At 52.5% G+C, this 24,916-nt stretch overlaps 1 protein-coding gene across 5 annotated transcripts in view; it reads right to left on the bottom strand.

Moving 5' to 3' along the window:
* Nucleotides 1-2,534: 2,534 nt before the first annotated feature.
* phldb2b (pleckstrin homology-like domain, family B, member 2b) overlaps nt 2,535-24,916 on the bottom strand; it is a 39,908-nt gene continuing 17,526 nt past the window's right edge. For 3 of the 5 annotated variants that reach the window (XM_066699000.1, XM_066699001.1, XM_066699004.1), the window contains 17 exons: nt 21,573-22,798; nt 18,829-19,179; nt 17,955-18,098; nt 17,088-17,225; nt 15,586-15,714; nt 14,424-14,579; nt 14,140-14,250; nt 13,739-13,828; nt 12,341-12,490; nt 11,364-11,504; nt 11,180-11,282; nt 8,503-8,710; nt 6,239-6,329; nt 5,837-5,983; nt 5,441-5,660; nt 5,121-5,206; nt 2,535-5,005 (listed from right to left, as the gene is read on the bottom strand). In XM_066699000.1, coding sequence (XP_066555097.1) covers nt 4,865-5,005; nt 5,121-5,206; nt 5,441-5,660; nt 5,837-5,983; nt 6,239-6,329; nt 8,503-8,710; nt 11,180-11,282; nt 11,364-11,504; nt 12,341-12,490; nt 13,739-13,828; nt 14,140-14,250; nt 14,424-14,579; nt 15,586-15,714; nt 17,088-17,225; nt 17,955-18,098; nt 18,829-19,179; nt 21,573-22,798 — 3,632 coding nt within the window. In that variant the 3' untranslated portion in view covers nt 2,535-4,864. The remainder of the gene's footprint in view (nt 5,006-5,120; nt 5,207-5,440; nt 5,661-5,836; nt 5,984-6,238; nt 6,330-8,502; nt 8,711-11,179; nt 11,283-11,363; nt 11,505-12,340; nt 12,491-13,738; nt 13,829-14,139; nt 14,251-14,423; nt 14,580-15,585; nt 15,715-17,087; nt 17,226-17,954; nt 18,099-18,828; nt 19,180-21,572; nt 22,799-24,916) is intronic. The other 2 variants (XM_066699002.1, XM_066699003.1) reach the window with 2 other exon arrangements.

Below are 24,916 nucleotides of genomic sequence, written 5' to 3' on the forward strand. Positions count from 1 at the left end.
ATGAGCCACTGTGCTGCCGTTCATCTCTGGCAGCAGATGGGTACGGCGTACCTGAACACGGAGCTGCATGCCGGTCGACCTCTCTCTCTCTCGCTCTCTCTCTCTGAGGTTTCTGGTGAGCGACTAGTGAGGAGGAGCAGTAAGATAGCCAAGATGTGTAGCAGGAGACTTGAAAATGGTCTATTTGTTGATTTAACTCCAATGAGGACAGTTAGCGGTCAGCTGGGTCAGAGCCTGCCAGCACAGCTGCACACAGCGGCCCTGCGAACAGGAGACACAAGCTGCTCTGTGCAGCTCCAGGCTGCCACCCCCTCCTCAGCACGGCAGCATCGCAGCCCCGGCTCAGCTCCGAGGGTAACCAGTGCTCTGTTGTTTACAAAGGTCATGTGAGGAGGCCCGACCCGCGAAGTCATCAGTGCTCTTTAACAGGGTGTGACCTGCAGCCCTGGCACACACGCTGCTGTAACCAGGGGGCTTCAATTGCTCAGTGTGTGCAGACCAGCGCCCAGAGCTCCTCAGAGTCAGTGCCCCCCCCTCTAACTCTCACACAAATCCTGCTCTGAGCACTGACACTCTCACTACACTGATCCGTTTCTTTTTGCTTCCAATAATTTCTCCTTCCCCCTGTGGCGTCTCCTGAAGATGGGCGCTGCGTCTGTGGAGCTGCTGGGAGCAATAACACCAGTGTATGCGGCACATATATTTATATGCTACTGAAATTTTCATACGAAGCATGCGCCACTTACGGCAGAATCTCTCGGGGCATGTGCTCATGTGTGTGCTGCGTGTGTGTCCACGTGTCTGCATATGCCTGCCTGTGGTTCTGTATGCGAGCCTGTGTACGTGTGTGTGTGTGGTGAGTGGGGAGTGGCCTGTGTGTATTCATGTGTGTGATTATTGTACATGCATGGTGCTGTGTGTTGTGTGTTGGATTGCAGGCTGCGCTGTGCTGCCTGTGAGGACCAACGCATCCTCGGCCAGGGGGGATGGAGGCAAGACAAAGGGGGCTGGATGGCATTAGGGGGGCATTAGACTAAGCTGTTCTGGCACCGTGCCTTAGCTGTGACCCCTGAGACTCTTCCCTTCTGTTGTCTCTGTCTCCAGCTGGGAGAGCCCCTCCTACTTGTGCCCCCACAAGACCATGCTCGGAGACGGACGTTGTGCCCTGGTGTGCTGAGTCACACTGCTCCAGGAATGAATACATTCTCAAAACCAAAACCAAATGCAAAATTGTACATACATTTCTCAATGAAATGATCCTGTCAATTTCTGTTACTACAAATCCCATCAGATAACAAATGTATGTATACACTAAAAACGTCCCAAGCTTTGAAAAACAAAATCCAATATATTTGATACACATAACACAAGTTAAATATGAAAGTGAACCAACAATGTACCTGGAGACCCCTGCTGTATTTATACTGTAGTGCACTGAGAGGTACTGTCACAGTTGCACTGTTATAGATTATATATAACCACATTTTTATTGCAAGTCTCCAAGACCAAATTATTTGTGTCAGCAGATCTGGGATTTGGTGAGAAATTTCCAATGTCCTTCTACATGATCCCCTCAGAGAATTGAATGCATAGAAAAGGCCAGGGTGTGAATGAAGCCACCACCATTAAAACCCACAACACAACAGCCTACCAGAGGCCGTATCCCTCTCTTCATCCACACGCTGCCAGCACAATGAAGGGCACTTCTCTCTTCACATACAGCCTCTGTGCTGGCTGCTATGGTGAGGAAGATTGGTGATATGATATGGTGTCTCCCTCTGAGACACCCTGGAGCGCATCGCTTTATAACCCCCATTCAGCTGCATTGAAATTGACTTTGTTATTTCACACTACAAAACTGTAGCTTTTATTTTTAAATGCATCATTAAGAAAAACAGTTCCGCAAAATAAACGAAAGAGAACAACATGCCAACCAGGATGAATGTAAGTACCCATGAAGTGTCAGTGTATACAACTGAATACACTTGGTTGTCTGAATTTCTCAGTGTATGCGAGGTTTCACAGGGGACTGGGGTCATATAAAAGGTCAAACAAGATCATTTGGGATTTTAATATCAACTCAGGGCTCTGACTGGTCGAAGCTGATTTTGCAGAGTGGATGTTATTCCTGGAACAACATCACAGAGATGGTCACGGTTCGGTCCAGAGTATATTGTCCCAGGTACAAACAGCTACACAGCAATATCAGGTTGCTTAGGTTCGATAATGGGTCGTTTAACAGGGGGATCATCAGACAGGCTGTTTTTGTGAGACGAGACCGGCCATCACAGACTGAGGTGCAGAAGGTGCATTTTCTGGCACTCTCAACGATGCACGCTAGAGGGAGACAGAGCCACACGAGAGTCGGACTGCAGACATTAAAAGTGTCGCAGGATAATGGGGCAAAGGGGGTATCACCAAGGGTCTACTTGCAGTTACAGTGCACCAAAAAAATCAATACCACACATATGCTCCACACCATGCTGTTATTCAGACAGTAGTGTACCGGGCACAGCAGCACAGACACAGGGGAAGACCATGAAATTCGGCTTTATTTCTTTGTATGCAAAAATAAACGAAGCATGCAAGATAAACAATAGCATAAATACTGAAATAAAACAAAACACAATACATCAGACACAAGGAGGATTTGTTTTCATTTAGAACTGGAAGGAGATTCATGTTTTTCATAAATTCATGAAATAAAATGTTTGGGTGCAGTGTGCTCAACACTTCTCACAGACCATTCCGTTAATTATCAATCATTCTTATTCATTATTGCTGAAATTAACTGGTCAGTTCCCATTGATAATGGACAGGGAGGTAAGGTCTGCAACTGTGTCAGTCTCACACACAGCACCGGGCAAACAACATACCTACCCAGATGTAAACTGGCAACACACACACACACACGCACACACACACACACAGACACACACCTACCTTCTAAGCTTGCTGACAAAAGGTCATGGGAGAACGACAAACAAAAGTGACTGGAAGGATGTCGGCTAAATTGGTGTGATGGCAGCATTGCCACCGAGGTTACCAACCCTCCCGCCGCACCGCCACAGTAGCCACAGCCACAAAAACAGCGCGCACAGGGGCCAACGCAGGGGGCCGACTCCAGTCCTGGGGGCCGCAATGTCTGCTGGTGTTTGTTCCCACAGGAGCTCTCAATCACTCTGTAAATGCTGTGATTTTCTCAGCTGGGCTCATTTAAGATTTCCCCCAATTAAATTGTATCAACATCAAATACGGTGACTTACACAAGATAGTGTCCCCTCACCACTGTGGAGTCCCGGAGAGAAGTGGGAAGCCCATCCCGTTGCTGCTTTAACTATGGAGCTGCCGATAGCTGGGCTGGGACAAACCTCAGACACCACAAGCCCCTAGATGGGAGCTTGACACCCCATGTTTAACAGAAGAAGGCACTTCCTGTGAGTAATGCCATTCACAAGGGTTTAAAGCTTTATATAGATAAATGCAAGCAAGAATGAATGCGATTAATAAAATATATATACTTTTTTCTTAAAATACATACAAAAAAAGGATTTAAAAACATTCAGCTAGCACTTTAGATACAATCTGGTTAATAATGGTTTAACGAATGATATGCTTGACGTATAAAAATATAGTGCGAGCCCTATGGAACGGCACAGAGCCGGGGTTCGGGTCTGGACCTGCCCGAGGTCACGGTGGGACACCTGCTCTGATCACCGGTGCCATTACGGCATTCCTGCGCCAGGCCCAATACCTCTAAGCACTGAACACCTCCGACACTGGGCAGGGAAGGCTTCGAAGTACCGTATCAGTATCTTGTTAGTTAGCACCCCACCCCACCGCACCCAGCTCACACACACACACCCCCCCCAAAAACTGTGTCCTCAGAGGGGCGGAGTCACCTGACTGAGCACTCTGCGTTACGACACATACGACATATCTTTGGTTAAAATGCGCAGCTGTGGCATGATCCTGAATCTCTCTCTCTCTCTGGACGTTCAGTTTTTGAAGTTCGTGTTAAAGGATGCTTTGCGGGTTCAGGTGTGATTATTGGCTGCCTCTCCTTTTTTCTCAATTGTTCCTGAGCAACATCTGTCAAAATGTTTTCTGAAACGCAAGCACATGGTGACACAGGAAGTGAACACACACAGGGCTGGGGACTCAGTGACACTTCTCGGATGAAACGTCAATGACATTTCCTCTCAGGTCCGGATTATTCCTCGGATTGATCAGCTCAAAACCCCGGCCATGGGAAGTCACTGACATGCCGGATTGAATCGGCCTGGCAGGTAGCGATAAGGCACAGTAAAGGTGAAGATGACTATGAAGATGATGATGATGGTTGCTTGGTCGCACTGCTCAGCTGGTCCAGGCAGAGCAACTCCTGCAGCAAAGGCAGAGGCTCCGACGGTGGCACTAGCTCCTGGGTGGCAAACCTCGAGGGCCGTCCATTCTGGCTGCTGTCCTCACTCTCCCCAGGGCTACGGGCTTCCAGAGACCCCACCCGGCGAGCCGGGGTGCGAGGGTGGGAGGAGCTCTAGGTGTTTTCTATTGCATATGACTTAGACTCCCCCCTGACGGAAAAGTGGGTGGGATTTGTCTTGTTTTTTGGTTGTTTTTCCCCTGCTGCTTTTATAAATGCATGGAAATAATAATACAAAAATACAAATAAGATAATATAAAAAGTAAAAACAGAGGACAGGCTGACTGGCTGAGTGTACCCGTTATCTCTTATGGAAGGACACCGGTGCACAGGGCCCGGGTCCGAGTCTGTCTGGGCCTGGTGGGAGCCCTGGCTGGCGCAGTTCTTGCCGAAAGGTTGTCGTTGTCGTCATTGTTGTCGGCTGCCCTGCTCGCCCCTTGGCTACACCATGAACTGGGTGTACCCCTCGGCGCCGGTCACGATGACGTCCATCCAGATCCTCATGGCCTCGGGCGAGGGGGCCACCATGTAGTACACGCGGTCGTGGGTCTTCACGCTGAACGTCAGCGAGGGGTTCGGGCTCTGCAAGGGAGAACGCAGAGTCAGACCAGCAGGGGGCAGCAGCTGCACCACAGCGATGCACTGGCAGGCAGAATCTCATACGTACACACGGACACACAGACGCTCTCGCGTTCACCTTGTGCGCGTTCTTTAAATGATCGTAGTACACTTCCTCAATGGCCTGGAAATATATCACCCCTTTCAGCTTCGCCTCATGCTTATCTGTAACAAAAAGACAAACCAGGACATGAGCCTGTGCCAAGATTTTCAGGAGATCAACGCCACGTTACATGATCACAATATCCTCCCAGACACCGGCAGCATCACGATGATAAATACACATTTACAAAGTACCACTTTGGCAGGTGATTTCTTATCCCCGTGTGTGTGAGGTAACTGTTAACCCCTCGGGACTCAAAAACACGGCAGGGGGTTTGAAAATTGAAAGCCGCCAACCTGCGAAGTACGACAGCGTCCTCCGGCTCCTGTCGAAGACGAACCAGCGCTTCTTCCACGTCTTGATCTTGCCGCCCATCTTGACCAGGAAGCCGCGGCAGGTCTTCTCGGTGAGGCACACGTGGCAGCAGGTCTCGGTGTTGTGACCGGCCGACTCGATGTGGCTGCGCAGGTCGAAGTCGTCCTTCCTCACTGGGAGGTAGCGCGTCAGGGGTCGAGACTGGGGGACGGGACAGAGAAAGACACTGGACATCAGGAGCTGGCGTGAAATTCTGTAAACGTTACTATAAAAAGGACAAAAATAAACTAAACAAGTCAACTTCCTAGTCATTATTATTATTTTTATGCACATGGTAAACACTCCTCCTGACAATGCTGGGGGGCTGGGGGCCTCACCTGTGCCCTCTGTTTCTCTCGCAGTTTGACCTCCCTCTCGATCAGCTTCTGCCGCCGACTGGTCTCCTCCTGCAGCCTCTTCTCCAGGTCCTCCCGCCGCCTCCGCTCCTCCTCCAGAGCCTGTCTCCGCGCCTCCATCTCCCGCTCCTGGTGGGGGGGCACCACACCACATTGAGGCTGTGGCTGAAGCTCTTACTCCCTCCATTTTTTATTTAATTAAATTTGACAGTTTTTTTTGGGCCCCAAGATCTTGCCGACACACACTTGGGCAATAACCTGTCCTGTTTGTGGTTTGTGAATGTGTGCTGTGACTTTGGAAGGTGTGTGTGGATGTGTGCATGTGTGAGTGCGCGGGCGGGAGGGCGAGTGCGAGGCACCGCTGGCACACGGGTCTGCCCTTACCCTGCTCTCTAGTAGGCGATTTTTCTCCGCCTGGGCTTCTCTCAGCAGCCGCTCCATCTCCTCCAGCTTGGCCACATTGGAGGTGCTGGCACTGCAGGGAGAGAGAGGGAGGAAAGAGAAGGGATGGAGATTGTTACAGGTGAAGTTGCAGGGTTTTCGTTCACAAACTACTGCTCTTTGCCACGACAGTCTTCAAAATCAGCACGAAAATCAAATCAAACCCATATATTTTCGTTTTTTTTTTATCACACGTCATGACGGCCGACCCTCCTTATTAAGCACAAAGGTCATGCGTCAGTAAAGGTCTGTGTTGAGACCTAATGTGAGGCAGTAGCCACGCTCTCTCCAGGCCTGGAGGTCGATTGTTCATGGTGATGCCCTACCCTGGCAGCCCAGAGAGGCCCAGTGAGGCTCCACACACACACAAGGAAACAATAAGGCACGCGAGCCTGGGAGAGATTAGCTGATGCGAAATTCCTATCCTGCACTGCTGACAGCCAGAGTCATCCGGTTCCAATTTAAACATCAAAAGAAACACCTGGAGAAAAGAGAGGAGAATGACAACGCCGGCACCCCCCCACACTCCCAACACAAACAATCCCTGCCACCCCTCCCCCTCCCCATAACACAAAACATGAGTTCTCTCCTGCTGCACCTCCCCTTAATACCACAAACATGCAGTTAAAAAGAAATAAACACAACACAGCAAAAATAAATACAAAGCCGATGAGAGCCGCTTGTTGTTTTCCTGGAGCGGGAGGCTCATATTGGGCTGTAAACCCAAAGCATCAAAGCGCTTTCCCAGAAATGTGCCGCCACTCAAGATGTCTTTCCCTCCTGCTTCGAGTTATTAATAATAAAACAGCGAAGTTTACAGCCCATTGTGAATATCACCACAGAAAACAACTCTCCAGCTACACTGGGAATGCGGCTCAATGCAGGAATTATTCCTCACAAAAAACCTGAACTCAGAGACCTTCATTTCTGGGTTGGTATTGTACACCTTGCCACCTTCTCTGGCCTGGCACAGCTGCCCCTCAGAGGCCAGTGTCACCCGAGACTGCACACCAACGCCCCCTCAGCACCGAGAGCAGGGCTAGGGGTCGGAAACCATACAAACTGACTGCATTCAAATGTATTCGGACGGGCTGTAGAGACGCAGAGTCCCCTGCAGCGCATGGGAACATGAGGTCAAGCACAAAGTAATAAAAACTAAATAAAAACTGGCCAAATCCACTCCGACAGACCCCCTGCTGCTCTCTCATGGTCCTGCCATCCTGCCCGCAGTGCCCAGGCTGGTATAGTTACCCAAACAGACAGGGAGGGGTGGCGCTGGGCAGCCGGAGCAGCCCTCCCCCTGAGAGACAGCTGTCCATCGGGGTCCAGGACAGGACTGACCCCGCGCCCGCCGACAAGGACACCCACACAACCCGAGCGCGCCCTGCCAGCCAGTGACCCCCAGCAGCACGACTGCCGAGGAAACGGACACAAACCAACAAAAACAACGCCGTCCTTGTTCCAGCTGCGGCAACAAACGGCTCTTTTCCCGCAGGACTTGGATGGGGGCGGGGGGGGGGTCTGCTGAAATCCAATCCCTCTCACCCTGTGGATGGTAACTCTATATTTAACTTCCCAGAGAGGCTGCTCCCTCCCCCTGCCCCCCCTGCCCCCTGACACTGAGGCCAAGCCACAAGCGGAGATCTGATCTGATCTCAGTCTTATCCTGTGCCGAGGAACCCTTCCCTCGTAATCCCACTGATTTCATCTGTCCTGGTAATCAGAACAATACCCAGTCAGAGCTTTTTTCTTTCTCCGGATACAAAAAAACCTATGTAAACATCAGAGCTGTGGTCGGACCCAAAATCCCAGCTCCACACCGCTACTTGCCTCCCACTCTTACGGTTGTATTTATAGTTTTAATCCCCAAGACCACTCGGGCCAAACACCGTCCTCCACACTCCTGCCACTCAGAGAATTTGCATATTTCAGTTTTAAAAGAGTTTTAAAGAGAATACATATAAACACACAACCAGGATCGTGCTGGACTTGTTGGATCGTGCTTAGAGCCCACTCCCACACCACACCTCTCCTGCCCTCCACACATGACTGCCTGGACATAAACCCGTGTCACATGAAAGCCACCGTACCTACACCACACAACACAGGAAGGCATTCCGGTCCGTTTATCTCAAACGCCCCATCTCTCTCCCTCTCACTCCTCCACCCCTGGACTCAAAACGCCGCCAATAAACGGGGGGTGTTACCTGGAGATGTTGTCCGGGGAGCAGGCCGAGATGCTGGTCTCCATGCTGTCCGAGCTGTCGATGCTCAGCGTGTCGTAGGCGTGCTCCTTATATCCATTGTCAGCATAGTGGAAAGAATCCAGATACACATTCGACTCGGATGCCGTTCTGCTGCACAGCTCAGTCAGTCTCTGCCGCTGCTCCTCGCTCATATGGTCGTGATTATGCCCTTATGGAAAGAATAGAGGGGGCAAAAAAACAACACAAGGTAATATTTCTGTCTCCCAGACCCTACCCCCCCCCCCTCGGTTACTCCATTACTCAGGTAGAAAACACGCAGCTGGGGCAGGAGACCGCATGCGGAGTGAGTGAGAAACACCTGCAGGGTTACCTGGGTTCAAAGCACCATAATGAGGCTCCTGCTGCACATGCTGTAAAACACGCCGGCTTCCCGAGGACGAGATGCGAGACGCATGCTGCCCCTCCGCAGTGCAGAGCCACTGAGGATGCAATGCCACAGGGCCGAGCTCTGCCCTCGCATCACTGCATCCTCTGGCCACAACCCTCCTGCCTCCGGCGCAACGCGAGACAGAGGAAGGAGCCCGATAGAGATCATATCAGGCCATCAGAGTGGCCGCCCCACAGCCCAGACCCCTCCCCAGGGACCCAAAAAATAAAGGGGCTAATTACAGGGGGCAAGGAAGGGGTTCAAAGGGAAAGCACACTACATCTCAGGGTTAATCACACAATGGCTAGGGGTCTGGGGCCTCTTGAAGAGATGCAAAATGAAAATGACAACCGGAGCACGACAGCGTAACACACACACACACACACACACACACGTTTGAAACACTAGGTTAGAAATCGGAGAGCCTCAGAATACACAGACACCACCGCACAGAGAGCTTGCCCTGCGGGACGGGGATGGGGACAGATTAGGGATGGGATGGTAGGGGCTGGGATTCATGCTCCGGCAGCACTCAGCCCCTTATCATGCGCTTTCACACGCCCGCAGGGTCCCCTAATAGATACGCACATGTCAGGGCGGTACTGCCCGTGCACACTGAACACGGGGGATCTGATGTCGGGACACACATTTTCATTTTTAATTTTGCAATATGCGTCACTGTAACTGTACTCCCCGTACAGACGGGTACTCAGTGTGTGTGTGTGTGTTTGAGAGTAACAAGGTGTCACAAGAATGAAATAACTACTTTAATTAAATAATTAAATATAACGTGTATTTGCTTACTTTTAAATTAGACAAACACACAGGCTCAAATGTCCCATCAGAAGCAGCAGTCAGTGGACCAGGCTGCGAGTGTGCAGCTGTTACACCAGACACAGGGGCCAATTCTCAGACTGCGCTGTGCTGCTCTGGCAGGTTTTGTGCCAGGCCAGGCAGCTCCCCGTGTGTGAGAGGCGCTGGCAGCTCACGGGCCAGACAGCAGCACAGCGAGGGGACAGAGCAGCAAGCTGGGCACACCGTTACCTGCTGGCAATTACCTTTCTTAGGGGGTGCCTTGGAATGTGCTGTTGCTCCTAAGGGCAGGTTGTAAAATACAGCAAATTAAGCAAAATAAATTAAACCCCATTGGAAAGAACAACAAAACAAAACAGCCACTAATGCAAGCAGCACAGTGGGTTTCATTCCGGTCTAACCCTAAACTCTGTTTTTATGTTCGTGATAAATACATGCATATATACATTGGTCTCCTGTGTGCGATATCACTAAGTACTGTGACTGGGCATCTCTTTGCATGCTAGGTTCCCTCTCCTCACACAAGCCGTGCTGCCCAGTTCCGGTCCCGAACACACATGGTCTCACTCATTGGTACCTCAGGAGCATCACCAAGTCCCTGCCGTGTCACACACCAGGCAGTTTAAATATGATTTTCAGCACCGCTACTCTTTGGTAGGCGAATCGTTCTAGAGCTGTGAATGAAATGGCCCGACTCAAGCTGCTGAACATCAGGGGGGAATCGAAAAAAAACGAAACGACTAGTATATTCTGAGCTCCAGTATACTTGTGAAACCTGTGAAACACGAACTCTCTACCTGAAACCCTTGCAACCCACTGTAAAATGCGAGTCCCACAGAGCTGGACAATCTATGGCATGATTGTGAAAAGGGTGTCACAGGGACCAGGACTCATCCAGCAGACATGGACAGCTGGGCCTGTCAGCCTCATGTCCTGCAGCCCTCAGATACAGGCAGGCGGCCGCTCAGAGCAGAACCCCAGAGCCATTATCCACCACCCCAAAACACGCATTCATCACAACCACAGACAACTGGAAGAACCTGAAGAGCACTGAAGACAGAGACCCCGATTGAGTGGGGGGTGGGGGTTGGTGATCTCCAAACATAGGTGGGATGGACCAGTGTCTAGCCCAGATGGGAGTCTCCCATCTCCCAGTGGGCATAAAGGTACCCTGGGAGTGGTGAAGACTAGGGGGGGGGTGTTTATCATATATTGGTCTACAGCCGCTTCTGCCAGTTCTCTGCAGGGATTTGTCAGCACACAGGACATCCTACCTTTCTTTGACTTCCCTGCTGCGAGGGGAGAGGGGAGAAAGAAGGAGGGTGATTTAGGGTGCGGGAGTAACCTTGTCTAAACCAGGCGCTTAGACAAGATGAAGATGGAAAAACCTGAGCAAAGTTATGCAAGCAATCTCCCTGGCCGTGCGCTGAGACTCACCTTTGTGCAGCCGGCGAGAGTCCAGGGAGTCCTTGGGTGACACGGCGAGGCTCCGCGGAAGGACACTGCCACAGCTGGAGCTCTGTGCCAGCGGCAGGTGAGACTGCGGACAGAGACACGAAGTCAGAGACACAGATAGAGACACTTGGACAGAGGCCCTGTGATGCCAGTGGCTCACACCCACCTTGGGCGTGATGCTGCGGCCCAGCGTGGAGCTGCTGAAGTGGGCAGACACTGCAGGGGAGCTCTTCTTCCTGGGCAGGGTGTCGCTCAGGTGCGTCCCCTCCTTGCCGGACTTCTTCCTCTCCTCCAGGTTTCGGAAATGCTATAAAAAAAAAGACGGGTGCAAAAGTCACCAGAATGCTAAGGGGAGGCACTTACACGCACACCCTCTCAGCCCGCTCCATGGCACCTGTTGTAAAAAAAGTCAAGACAGATTCCACCTCGAAGAAACAAATGCCCATCGATACAGGCTGACTCAGACACAGTGCCATGCGCACACAGAGATCACCAACAAAGCAACAGAGCTGCAGGAGGGCCCCTACGGGAGCACGGTGCACCGGGCAGTCACGCAGACGCGGGGCAGACTCGGCCCAGTGCGGGGCCGCTCTTTACCTGCCTGTGGCGGCGGTGCTTTTTGGCTGGCAGAGGAGGAGGAGTTTCAGGCAAAGGTGAAGGGTCAACATAGGTCACCATCACCTCGGGCCAGTGTACAGAGGGGGGCTTGGGGACTGGACGAGCAGGTGTCGGAGAGGGGGAGAGAGGGGAGCCCTTCCCACAGGACACGGGAGAGGAGCGAGACAGCTTTGAGAAAAGGGGAGGGAGAGAGAGAGAGAGAGAGAGAGAGAAAGGGAGGGAACAAGAGAGAGAGAGGTGGGAAACTGAACAGAAAAAGACAGACTCCCATACTGAAGTTAAAGAGTTGCAGGAAATGCAGAAAGACATTGTTGTGTAACTGGCAAGAAACACAAAAGGGGAAACGCAATGAGAAGTCAGATGTCTACCCTGAACCAATAATCAATTTCTCCTCGTTTCCCTTTTGAAAGACTTCTGCTCTCAGCTGCTCATGGGCTGGAGCGCGATGCTGGCTGGCCCCCTTTCATAAACAGACTTGGGACACAGACACTGCCATCTCCCGCACACAGACACACACTCACACACCTCTTCCTCTGGTGTCTGTGGGGACTGCATCTGAATGGCTTCCTCTGGACTAGACTCTGGGGAGGGAGCTTCGGGAGGGGGCTGACAGGGCGGGGGTGCGGACACCACCTCCCCATAGAGCTCATTGATTTCACTGACTGTGACATAGCCCTGGGAGGGAGGAAGCAGGCAGGAGAGTCAGAGGAGAAGCACACAAGCTGAGGAAATAGAAAAGACTGACATTATAAAGAACAAGGCACAGTGTGTCATGTAGACAGGCAGGTAGGCAGGCAGTTGGGGTGTGTGTCAGGCAGGCAGGCAGTTGGTGTGTCATGCTGATTTGCAATACCTTGGCTCTCTTAAGGGGAAGTGAAGAAAAGAGAGATGACAGAGCCAGCAGGTCAGCTGGTAGCGGAGGCCGGAGGGGGCGGGGGGAGCCGCCACAGGCATTAACCCTACACACATCTGCGAGCGCCGAGCAGCCCTAGTGCAGACAGAGAGACCCCCCGGCTGTCAGGACAAACAGACAAGTGTCCATGGCTCAGCACTATCGCTACGGGGAGGGCCCACCGCTGACTACACCCGCGAGACGCAGGCGGACAACGTGGACAGACAGCGAGATGGCACCGCCACGACACCGACACTCCTGGAACACCATGAGCGGATCTGTGCAAGACGGGGGGCGTCGGGTGTCAGACCTTCCAGGACTTCCAGGCGTAGGATCTTGGCACAACCAGCGTGTCATTTCACAATTAACATTGATCCAGAACCTCTGTTGAGTAATGGTCAGCTGGGTGCACCTAAAGGCAACCAGCAGAGGCTACAACGAGGGAAAGTCTGGCATTTCCTGATGACCTCCAGCTGCCAGAACTCGGCTTGAATGCAGAAAGATTAACCAACCCCCCCCAGTCCCCGTCCACACTGCCCCAACTCCACTATGGCACGAAGCAGACAGATGACATCACCGTCAGCCTCATTCACCACAGAAAGCCAGCAGGCACATTATAAGCAAGAGCTGCAGCTGGCTTTGCTTGCCTGCAGGGGCCTCTGAGCCCAGACTTGGAGGAGTGCATCTGTCGGTTTTTCATTACCCAGCTCAGCTCTGTTACCCTGCTGACCTTTGTTACCACAGACCTTTTGAATTGCTCTCAGCTGTAAAATACTCTCACACAAACTGATTGGGCAGATTGAGGTTTGAGTGGAGTAACAGAGTTCAGTGGGAATAAAAAGCAGACGACAACAGGGTCCCTTTGAGCTGGCGCGGCCGCCACACTGTACAGAGGTCAGAGGTCAGGGCAATCTCACTGGAAAATCACACCCAGGGCTCCAGCAGAAAAAACTAATAAAAAGCTGAAGCTCGAAATCTGGCAATGATGTGACTGTGATGCTGGGTTGGCCTAGGCGTGCCGCTGATCGTACCTCCTTCATACTGACAGGGCTCACTGGGAAGCCCCGCCCCCCTGTCAGTTCCGTGTATCTCTTCTCCAGATGTTCAAGATTTTCTTTTTCCTGCAAAACAGAAGGAATGAAAACTCCTTAAAAAAGGGAAGGCACAAAAACAAAAACAATATATTTTATTTCCATGACAGGTATGTCTAATTCCCAAACATTCTGGTATACCCACTGCCATGCTAGTTTTTGTTGCAACAGATCTCAATTGCTTAATTGAATCCTTAAATTGATCTAACAGAATATTCAGCTGAACTAAAGGGCCGATTGGAATGTCGCGTCATCTTTAGCAAGACACAGGAGAGAGAAAATCAAGACCCATTCTGTTGCTACACCTCAGCTGTAGGCCTAGTCTAGACAAAACCACCTACCCTCTGCAGCATCAGCAGCAGGTTGTTCTTCTCCTTCAGGAAGTTCTCCTTGTCTCGCTGGGCCTGCTGGCTGATCTGGTTGGCCTGCTTCTTCAGTGTCAACAGCCTTTCCTGCCATGGAGGATACAGAGCGAGAGGGAGGAGGCTATGAGTGTGAGGCTGTGGTTTGATCACACTGACCAACCAAACAAACACAAATCAAGACACTTCCTGAATGCGCCCAGACACTCTGCATCCGCTAAATCATTTTAAATCCATCAGTCGATCAGTCCAGGTTGCTGTACCTTCCTGGAGACGGTGCTGCGCTGGTACTCGGCCATCTCGCGCAGCAGCTGCTGTGTCTGTGTCTCCTTCTCCTCGTCCTGCCGGCTCTCGCGCTCCAGCTGCTGAAACTCCAGGTCCTCAAAGCGCTTGGTCTCCCCCTCCAGCAGGTCGGCGTCCTGCGGAGACACAGCAGCCCAGCCCATGTCACAGGCCAGCCCAGCGCAAAGCACAGCAGCACTGCAGGTTCTTATTCTATAGTTTTACAAAGATTAATTTTTGTTTTGCAAGAGGGACTGTTTATAATCATTATTGTGCATTTCTATTTTTTATTATGAATGTGATCACTCTCTCAACAACAACCTCAACAAATAAAACTGATCTGCAAGTGCCAGGCATCAGCAGTGGAGTCAGACACACTCAGAACAGCGCACTGTGAATTCCTTTTCCTTCTGTACGTTTTGTTTTGTCAGGGGGTAGAAGCGTGGGGCGTGCCCAAGACCTGTGACAAACCCCTGAACGTGACCAGTGCACAACATGCAAGCAGTGAACTAACAGAGACAAGGCACCGCAGGGGGGGGTGTAAAGGACAAAGCAGAGAAGGAGCAGCGTGATCAGGAGGAGCAGCGTGCCAGGACTGTGCCGGTGAAGGGGGAGGAGCTTCACCACGATGCCACTGTGTGCCACCTCTTCTCAGGAACCCCCAAGATTAATCTACACGCAGGGGGTGGTTACAGTCTCTGTCTCTCTCTCTCAGGCTGTGAGCGACAGTACCCCCACAAGCATACAGGGCGGGGAAATGGAGATGCCGTCACAATCTTGTAAGTGTCCCCCCACCCACTCCCACCGGGGCCGACAGCAGCCTGACATTCCTGGTCAGCATTCATCCGCCTCTAGATAAAGTCGGCGTCCTTCCCCTCCTCCCTCTCCACCTCATCCACACAAACTGGCACAGAGGCACGGCATGGGAAGTGGATTTCATACCAGATTGGAAGGCTTATGGCTACCAGTCACCTCTTGCTAATCCACGACAATTAAAGTCAGGGAATCAGTGTGATAAAGGGCTGTGCGCACTTCGTGGTACTCCCGCAGTGGCTGTGGTGGAGGCTGTGGTTAGCAACAGGCCAGCCCCTGCTCCCTGTGTCCCGGCCACCGAGTGACCCCCGCTCCCTGCCCTCCACTGACCCTGCTCAGCTGCTGCTGCAATTGCTCCCTCATGGACTCAGGACAGTTATCAAGCTGGGTCTTCTGCTCAGTATAAAGCTCCTGCAGCTTCTCTATTTTTTCCCTTTCAGCATCAAGCTTTGCTTTCTCCTATGAAGCAGGGTGAAAAAAGAAAGAAAAACAAAACACAGGAAAAAAGAGAAAGAGAGTCCTTGATTAGTGCAAGCTTCAGCGGCAGGGAAGATGGGAGTTAGCTGTATTAGTTCAGTTGTCTCTACGCCGACTCATGCTTTCAAATCAAACGCACTGAGAAAACGGACCAGAGACTGGGATGAAGAGGCAGTAAGCTCCAGCAGGAGGAGGATCTGACAGCCAGGGAAGGGAAGGGCACATACAGGCCAAGAAGCTCAGGGTACAAACAGTCAAAGCAAAGAATATCGCTGGCCAGCACCAGACATGGACAGACGGACAGGCCAACAGGTAACACTGTCCTCTCCCAGCCGATCACAAACACGCATCCTGTGGAAGACCTTTTTGATCCTCTCAAGACCAGCGTGCTCCCTGGCATGGCCACTGCGAGTCCTGAACCACACGGCTATAAACAGCGAGCTCTGACTGGACCGCACCGGAGGGCAGATCAGAAACTGAGAAGCTGTCTGGGCCAGATCTCGGGCACACAAAGGGGCACGTTCAGACGGCTCTGACCACCACACACACCGACTGACTGACTTTCCCATAGACAGCAACAATGTAATGTGAAAATTCATTCTGTATTTCTTTATTTATTTTTTTTGGTTGTTTTGTTTCAGACAAGTTCCCACAGACCTCTTACATTCTTCTCCCCTCTCTCCCCCCTCCCTCCCTGTCCTGCCGTGGTGACGGCAGGGGCAGCAGCAGCATGGCCGCCGGGGCTCCTGTGTCGGACAGCTGCCAGCGTTAACGAGAGACGCCGGAAACTGGCCTGAACACGAACCCCCCGGCAGGAGACACAGGTGCCACTTCAGTCCAGCCTGGGACTTATATTTACTACCGAGCGTCCTGAAAATAGACACCCAGCCTCCTGCCTCCAAAGTGGATGTTAACATTCCTTTCAGAAGCGCACAGGGTTTTGCTTTTTTTTTACACTTCATTTTATAAGGCATATATAGAGCCGCTAAGGCGCGAATCAGAGGTCAAAGGTGATCCTCTGTCCACACAGTCCTGTCCAAAGCAGGACACACAGCTCCCCATCCTGTCATCCTCCGTAGGGCTCTCTCCACTTCCTTCTACCCTAGCTTTTAAATTGTCGAATTTTAACACTACCCAAAAAGAAAGCATGGTGAATGGGCAACGGTTTCATACTGTACCCGTTCCTCCTCAAACAGGGAACGATAATGACACCTACAACGTGACAAACTGATGTAGAGTAGCAAAACAGTACAGGTGTGTGCTTCACAGAGAACCTCTGCTGAAATGACCATCTTCCCTCCACCCCACTCTCCCCTTACATCCTCCTCCTCCTCCCCTCACCCATCCTGCATTACCTTGGACTTCTCTGACACCACGTCCCTCTCGAGGTCGGCGATCTTCTCGTTGAGCTGCTCCAGCACCTCCTTCTCGTGCTGCAGCTGCGTGCTCTCAGCATCCTGCTCGCCCTCCAGCAGCGCACGCTCCATGTCCATCTACAGTGCAGACACACACACACATGCAGACACAGAGGGACGATGCATTAGAGTGAGCAGGACCTCAAGCAGACGTCTAGTCCTGCCAACTGGGACTCTGAGACTGAAAGGACCATTCCCAGAATTCCCAGTGTTCAAAACGATGTTCACAACTGTCCCTATGCTGTCTGTGCTGTTTGGAAAATCGCGGGCCCTCGCGCCAGGGATCAGTAAGAGCTATGGTAAAGATGCTTCATCCCGTTTCTGAGGACTGCCCATGGGTTGTGACAGTGTAGCTCCAGGACGCTATACAGGCCCCTCAGGTCTCACATCACGCTGTGCTGAACTGCCTGGGGAACACGTACTGCGCACCCCTGGCGCTAATGGACAACCCATAGGGCATTACCCAGCTACGAAGAGAAGGCCAGGCACTAGACATCGTGCATCATAATTGCAGGAAATAAAAAATCAAAATGAAAACACACTGGAGAAAACATGCAGCTTAACCAGGATGGCTAGTGTCTGTCCAAAATCTGTTTTTTTTTTAATTGATTTATTTTTGCGTGTGTGCCAACAGGACTCCACTGCCTCCCGCCACATCTCCAGTCATGGATTACCATCCAAAATGAAACTCTAATGCGTCTCAGAGGCCAGTCAGACCTTCGCTCACCCTTCCCCTTCCGGCGGCAGTCTGCCCTACGCCCTGCTCATAGGACACACACTGACCGACAGACCACCCCTCTGACTGACCTCTCTGACGGATTCATCCATCTGGTTGTCCAGGTCCTTGATCTTCTGCTCCAGCTCCTCCAGGTTGTGGACCGCCTGGAACCTCTCCTCCTCCACACGGGTTACCTCCTGCCTCCGCCGCTCGTCCCCGGCCGACTCCGAGCCCTGCGACCACAGCACAGCCAATCAGCCCTGGGCGCCCGGTGTCTGACTGCACACCTGGACCCACACACAAAAGCCCACCCACACCAAGACCCCCAATCCCACCGGGCACAATATGGCAAAGTAGGCAATGCAGTGCATGAATGTGTACATCAAACTGACCTTATAATAATGACTTGTATACCTGCAATGACTGACAGCTACCTGCGGCACAAACTGAGAAACAGAAAAGAGTTCTGGAAGTTGTAGAACATTAGCAGTAATGGTGAGAGGGAGGAAGAGGCAGAAGAGGAGGAGGTGCAGCCATGCGACTGTTTCCTGACAGCCTCCAGCTCACTTCACACAGCTCAGCTCCCTCTCAATTCCCAGCTGGGTTGTGTGGTTTAAAGGTTTTGTTCCTGTCAGAGAAGTTTCCATTGCCTCTGCCTCTCCATCTGCCCATCCAATTAGAGCAGCTGGAAACGAGGAGGGAGTCTGGGCCGAGAGAGACAAAGCTGGGTTCATATTTAAAGCTGCTTTTACAGTGAGGCCTGGGAGTCGCCCTCTGAAAAGTGAACGATTTTCAAATTTGTATTTTCTGGTTCAGCGTTGTGTGTCATCATCGCTCATGATTCCTGTTTATATATGTGTGTTTATAAATATACATAGCAAATACGATCCCCACAAGAGTGTTGTGAAGTCGTGCTCTGATATCTTCTGGAAAACAGCAGAGCAGCAGACAGAGGGCACCCACCTTGTTACTCCTGAGCAGGTGCAGGGAGGACCCGGTGCCCCTCAGCGATACAGAGGGGGACTGCGACCCTAGTCCCGGCTGCCCGTGGTGTTTGGAGGGAGGGGTGGGGGGCAGGCGGTCGTCCCCAGGGCCGGCCTGGTAGGGGGCCGGATGCCGGGTCTGGTAGCCGTTCTCGAGGGAGGCGGTGGCGGCGACGGAGTCCGAGGACGCGGACTCCTCGTCGGAGAGCTGCAGCTTCTCCAGCTCCTTGTTGATCTTCTGCAGGTCGGCCACAGCGCTGCCCGCCGGCTCCCGGTCCGCCCGGCCCAGCTCTGAGCACAGACTGAGGATGGTCTCGAGACGCTGCCGCTCCTGCAACACAAACCGACACTCAGCAAAGGAGCTGACCGAGGAGGAGAGAGGCACCAAGGGCAGAGGTTGACCAGAGGGAGGGGGAGAGAGACCGAGGCCAATAGCTGATAGGAGCACCAGAATATCAGATAAGGAGGAAGATCTACAGATCTCGCCCACTTCTCCAGGTTCACTCGGCAGCCTCTCTGCAACACCCACTATCACAGTATTAAAGGATTTAATTTTTCGTTTGAAAACAGCTCCAAACCACAAGAAAGCAGGACCAACATGCACTGCGAACATCAAGACACGAGCTGGGTCTGAGAGAACGAGTTAACCAGATTCTCTGAAGGTGACGTGTCGGAAATAATTCACACCATGTTTCAGCAGAGCACAAAAACACCAATAAAGTTACTATTAAAAGCCCTGGTATAAATCACACCATTCCATGTTTTTCTTTGGTGTAAGCGCACTCCCTTTTTTTTTTTTTTTTTTTTTTTTTTTTTTTTTTTACAGTCAAGCTGTTTTTCTAATTAACCAATTACGCAATCCCTGCTCTCACAAGAACCATTTCAATCTCAGAGCTACAGCACACAAAACAGACTGCTTGCTCTGCTCACCGTCTCTTTGGTTTGCAAACACCGCAATGGATAGGGAAGCACAGTGTGAGTTGGAGAGCTGGACCAGGCATGAACCACTGACTAAGAACACCGAAGAAGACAGATTTGTAGTCGATTCTCACAGAAACCACAGTAAAAATAATCATTGAAAAAACAGATCGAAGAACCAGTTTATACTGAAAGTGCCAAACAACAAGCATCTGAGCGCGACGAACTCCGTGATCAGGACTTACCATGCCCTCCGTCGCGGTGGCCACCGGGAGGAACCTCATGGCCACCACCTCCCCTCTGGAGCTGATCACGATTCTGATGAGCAGGTAGGGTTCGGGCTCACCTGCGTCACCCAGGGTTTTAGCGGAGTGGAGTTCTCCACAGTTTACAGGCCGACTGAGTAATCACACGCGTTACGGAAATAGAGAGAGCGAATTCCAAGTGTTTATATAAACGCATATATGTATATATATATATATATATATATATATATATATATATACATACATATATATAGATATACAAGTCTCTGTAGGAACCCCCTCCCCAGTGCAGACTGATGCCCGAGGTCCGATGCAGCAGTGTGTGGGCGAGCATAGAGTGGGAGGCAGTCAGGGCAGCGAGACACTGCAATACATCTTGGAGCAACTGGGCACTCGAAATTCAATATCATCAAAAACACATTTGGCATCTGATAGGGAAGGAAATACAAATATAGGCGGCGCTGCGATTCAATCCTTCCGCTTTCCCTCCACACCGCTCTGGAGGACCGGCATGCCTCCGGAGGGACCCGCAGCTGCAGATTCCTCGCCGGCCACTGGACACGCACGCCTGCACACTGAAGCCACTAATCCAGCTCGTCTGAGGATATTTAGTTTGTTTTCTTGTTTATTAAGAAAATCCTCTTTATTTCCTGAGCTTTAACTTCCGATCTCCACAGGTCAACCACTGCTGTTATTATTGTTACATTTTCAGTTTTTTTTACCTCCCAGTGTGTTCAGAGAGAGAGAGGGAGAGGAAGCACTACACAATTTATTAAAATTAAAAACACTTTTTTTTTTCCGTCACAAAAATTATTTGCATTTAAAAGCAAAACTCCACAAGACGTGGCCTGGGCTGACAGAGGACTGCAAAATCTTTAAACGCCTGTTTTTCTGAGCCGGGTGACGAGATGTGTGAGCTTTGCTGGGATCAAGGGTAATGAAGGCAAGACATTTTCGCTGGTTCCTCCATTGAGGATTTAACCCACAGAGCTCCTGGCCACAGCCTGCCTGCCAGCTGTGGATTCTCAGGAATGTCAGAGGCAGCAGCTGTGAGAGCGAGCGGCCAGAGTCTTGAACCCTGCGAGAAAGGGCTGCCGGTGGGCCTGATGATTATACTGCACTGATTTATGTCAGGGCATGGCCAGCAGAGTGGACCCCCCAGAGGGTGGTCAGCGGGGCTTGGCTGATGCCCCAGTGGCAAACTGACAGAAAGCAGATCCCTGGCAGGCAGCGCAGAGCTGGTGCCCAACACTCATCCATCGCCTTGCACAGCGCAAAGAATTTGTAGACAGAATGTAGAATATTTTGTCAGGATGATTACTGCGATTACTTCACAGCAGCCCATCTGACTCCCCAGTACCTCATACGTCTATTTTTAGGTTAATGCCCTTTACCAGTCTGGTGAATCCTTAACAAACTAGAATCACAATAACAACAAACCTCAGGGAGCAACAGGAAGACCTCAGACTTGATGACATCTATAATAAGAAACCCAGCAGGTCAGTCCACAGGCACATGTGAAAGCAGGGCCGCTACTCACCAGCCTCTCCACCTCCTGCTCACGCAGCCGCTCGTCCCGCTGCCTCTGGTGGTAGTCCCGCAGCTCCTCCTTGCCACTGAGCGAGCTGATGCTGCCCCTCCTCTCTCGGAAGGGCGGGGGCTTCGCTGCGTCCCCCCCGGCCACCTCGGGGCTGAGGCCCGCGCTCCTGCCGAAGGAGAACTTCCTCTCGCCCAGGCCGGGGGATGAGCCAGGCAGGCCGTTCCTCTCGAGGTCGCAGGGGGAGCCCGGGGAGGTCAGGCTCATCTTCTTGGCCACCCTGGGGCTGACGGGGACGCTGGAGGTCACGGAGCCGTCGCAGTCCCTGTCCACAGAGGCCAGGCCACGCGAGGTCTTGGAGGCCAGGGCCACGGAGAACTGATCCAGATCCACCCCATTGTGCGCGGACTCGGGGGCGGGCGAGCGGCTGCGGTTGTCCAGGGAGCGGCGGGGGGGCAGGGTGAGCGGGGCCATCTGGCTGTCAGCCGCCTTATAGAGCCTGGGCAGTGAGCGGCTGTACGCCCCCATGCTGGAGAGGGAGCCAGCGGAGTACTTCCTCTGCCTGGGCGCGCAGTCGAGGCCTGGTCTGGCCTGCAACGCCTGGCTGTCCTGCAGGTTGAGTCTGCGGGCCAGGCGCGGGCTGGAGGGCATGCTGGCCGGCCCGGTTCCGCCCCCGGAAGGCAGGCTGTCTCCGAGCGCAGCGCTGTTCCACATGGACAGCAGCGAACCCCCGGCCACGCGGCGGCCATCCAGGGGGCTGGAGAAGAAGACGTTGTCCTGGGACTTGTTCCGGGGGCTGGACCTGGAGTAGGACAGCAGGTCTGCCGGGCTGAGGGACCGCTCCCTCTCCCGCTCTCTGGAGTGCAGGTCCGCAGCGTCCGCTGCCTGCAGGGAGCGCTGGCGTGGCGAGGGGGGCATGCCGTAGGACAGGTGTGAGGAGAGCTTGATGGACAGTGGGGGGCGGTCTGCGCTGTAATGCCTCAGCCCCCCCGCCCAGCCAGAGTCCTGGCCATGTGAGCCCGGGGGGGACAGCAGGCCGGGGCTGACAGGGGGCGTCTGGGCCAGAGTGAAGTAGGAGGGGCTGTACTCCCCGTTGGAGCGCAGGCTGGGGTCGGCAGCCACCTTCCTCCTCTGCAGTGAGTCCACGATGTCCTGCAGCTCCGCCCCCCCACGCACCCCCCGCGCCCTCGAGCCTCCCTGGCCGAACTCGGAGCCGTGTTTCAAATAGTCTGGGAAAAGAAAAAGCCAGAAGAGGTGACATTGAGAATCAAGAGACTAAGGAGTTTAAAAATATGCTGCACAACAAACACAGAAGCACCTTAATGTGCAATTTAGAGGCTTTTATAGTTTATGGTATAGACCTCCAGCAGATTGATCCTGTAGCCAGCGAGCTCTGAGCCGGTACATTGTCCACTCCCAGCGGTTACTAAATTACCCCCCAATAAAACAACTGCATAGAGTGGCCTTGAACAGCTGGTGTGAGAGCAGGAGAGTGATGAGGCTGCTTTTTGTTTTATGCTTTTTGGACATAAAAAATACAACCCCCAAAGACTTGAAAATCCACATCTAAATATAGAGGTCTCGGTGTGGCCTGTAGCCACGAACCTGCTGTGTGTGTGAGAGTGAGAGTGTGTGTGTGTGTGTGTGTGTGTGTGTGTGTGTGTGTGTGTGTGTGTGAGAGAGAGTAAGTGAGTGTCTGAGCTGAGCATGGGCAGATCTCCTCTTTCTGTAGCACCCCCCACTCAATCACACAGACCACCTAGGCTCTCCCACACTCTGCTCCAGCCCTGTTCCTTCACCCCCCGCCCTCCCCATCTCCCCTCCCAGGCACGGACAACACAGTTCACACGTCAGGTCAGCCCGAGCACACGCAGCACACGCTCCGCATGATAACAGAAAACGATCCTGGTGCAGCGCAGCTCAGTCTCCGTCGCACTCCCAGCCCCCACTCACCCTTTCACCCCCATTCAACTCACGACGTTCCCAGAGAGCAGCCATTGAACACCAGGGCCGCTCTGTTAATGGCAGGGTACTAAAATTAGAATGTTATTTCCTGGCCACCTAGTCCTGTCTCCACTGCCCACACCGCGCCAGGAAGCCGGGTGAAGCCGCTCTGAAACAGCTGACCCGCTGCACGGGAGCCTGGGCCTGTCCTGGTGTGACGAGGTGTGCCAAGCCTGCATCCTCAGTCAGGGAGGCTGACTGGGGATCCGCTGAAAACGGCACCGCTGTCTGTAGTGGTCCGATCAGCAGTGTGAAAGAGCGCCACCTGGTGGGCACACTGCAGTTCACAGCAGAGACTGAGAGCGGAGATAAAATCCCCTGTGTGTTGAGCTGCCTGTTGCCTACCTCTACTGCCATCATTTTAAAGACTTACTTCCCCTCCTCACACCCCGATGGCCCCTCTCCCGAGCACCGCGGGGGTGTCCATAGCAATACTACACCCCCCGCACTGCCAGAGTTTCCTGTGCCGTGCCCTGCCCTCCCCTGCCCAGTGAACAGCGTTTGGTTTTGGAAGCAGCACCGGTTCGACTGTGGGAGTGGGCAGACTGACGGCACACTCCCCGGCAGCTCTTGAGACTCTGCAGCCTCCCTCCCTCAGAGCAGGATCGGAGGCCCCTGCTGAAGACAGGGCCGCCTTCCTGGGACAGGTTCTCACGTCATCCGATCTCCGCTCACCGCATTCCTTTCTCTTGTGTAACCGTTTCCAATACAGCCATTTCCTACTGGAGGGTGAGCTACCGGCTTGGCCCCTCGGCACCAGGCCTCACACAGCCAGGAGGAGCCCCAGAGCCCTGAGCGCTGAGACCCACACTCCCCTCCGACCACACAGTACACTTATGGCTTTCTGTGTTGCTTTTATTTTTAATTTAACAAAGCTCTCTCCTGAGGAATAATGAACATTTTAGGAAAATCACTGCCAACTAGCTGTGGCATCACAGCTGCCGCACTACTGTCTACCATGGAAACCCCACCGAGACAAACAAATCAAAACAAAAACAAAGTTTCCTAAACTGGTGTCAGACTTTTCTGAGCCCTGAGTGCCCAGTCCAGAAACAGCCCGCCTTGCCATGCCCACTGCTTTAACTTATACAGATATACATAAAGGCTGTATTCTTTAGAATTAACTGCAATTTGCACAATGTTACACCTTAAATGTAGGATCTGACACCTGACATTGAGCAGGTGATGGTTGATTGACCTAGAGTGTTGGTGCACAACTCAAACCCCGCTGCCCCAGAGGTGCAGGGCTATGCAGCGCAGCGAGGCCCTGAGAGGCAGGGCAGGCACTCATGGGCACACTCCTAATGACTTCGCTGCCACAGTGCCTCTGCCAGGTTCCGGAT

The sequence above is a fragment of the Amia ocellicauda genome, chromosome 3 (assembly GCF_036373705.1).
Source record: "Amia ocellicauda isolate fAmiCal2 chromosome 3, fAmiCal2.hap1, whole genome shotgun sequence".
NCBI classification, from domain to species: domain Eukaryota; kingdom Metazoa; phylum Chordata; class Actinopteri; order Amiiformes; family Amiidae; genus Amia; species Amia ocellicauda.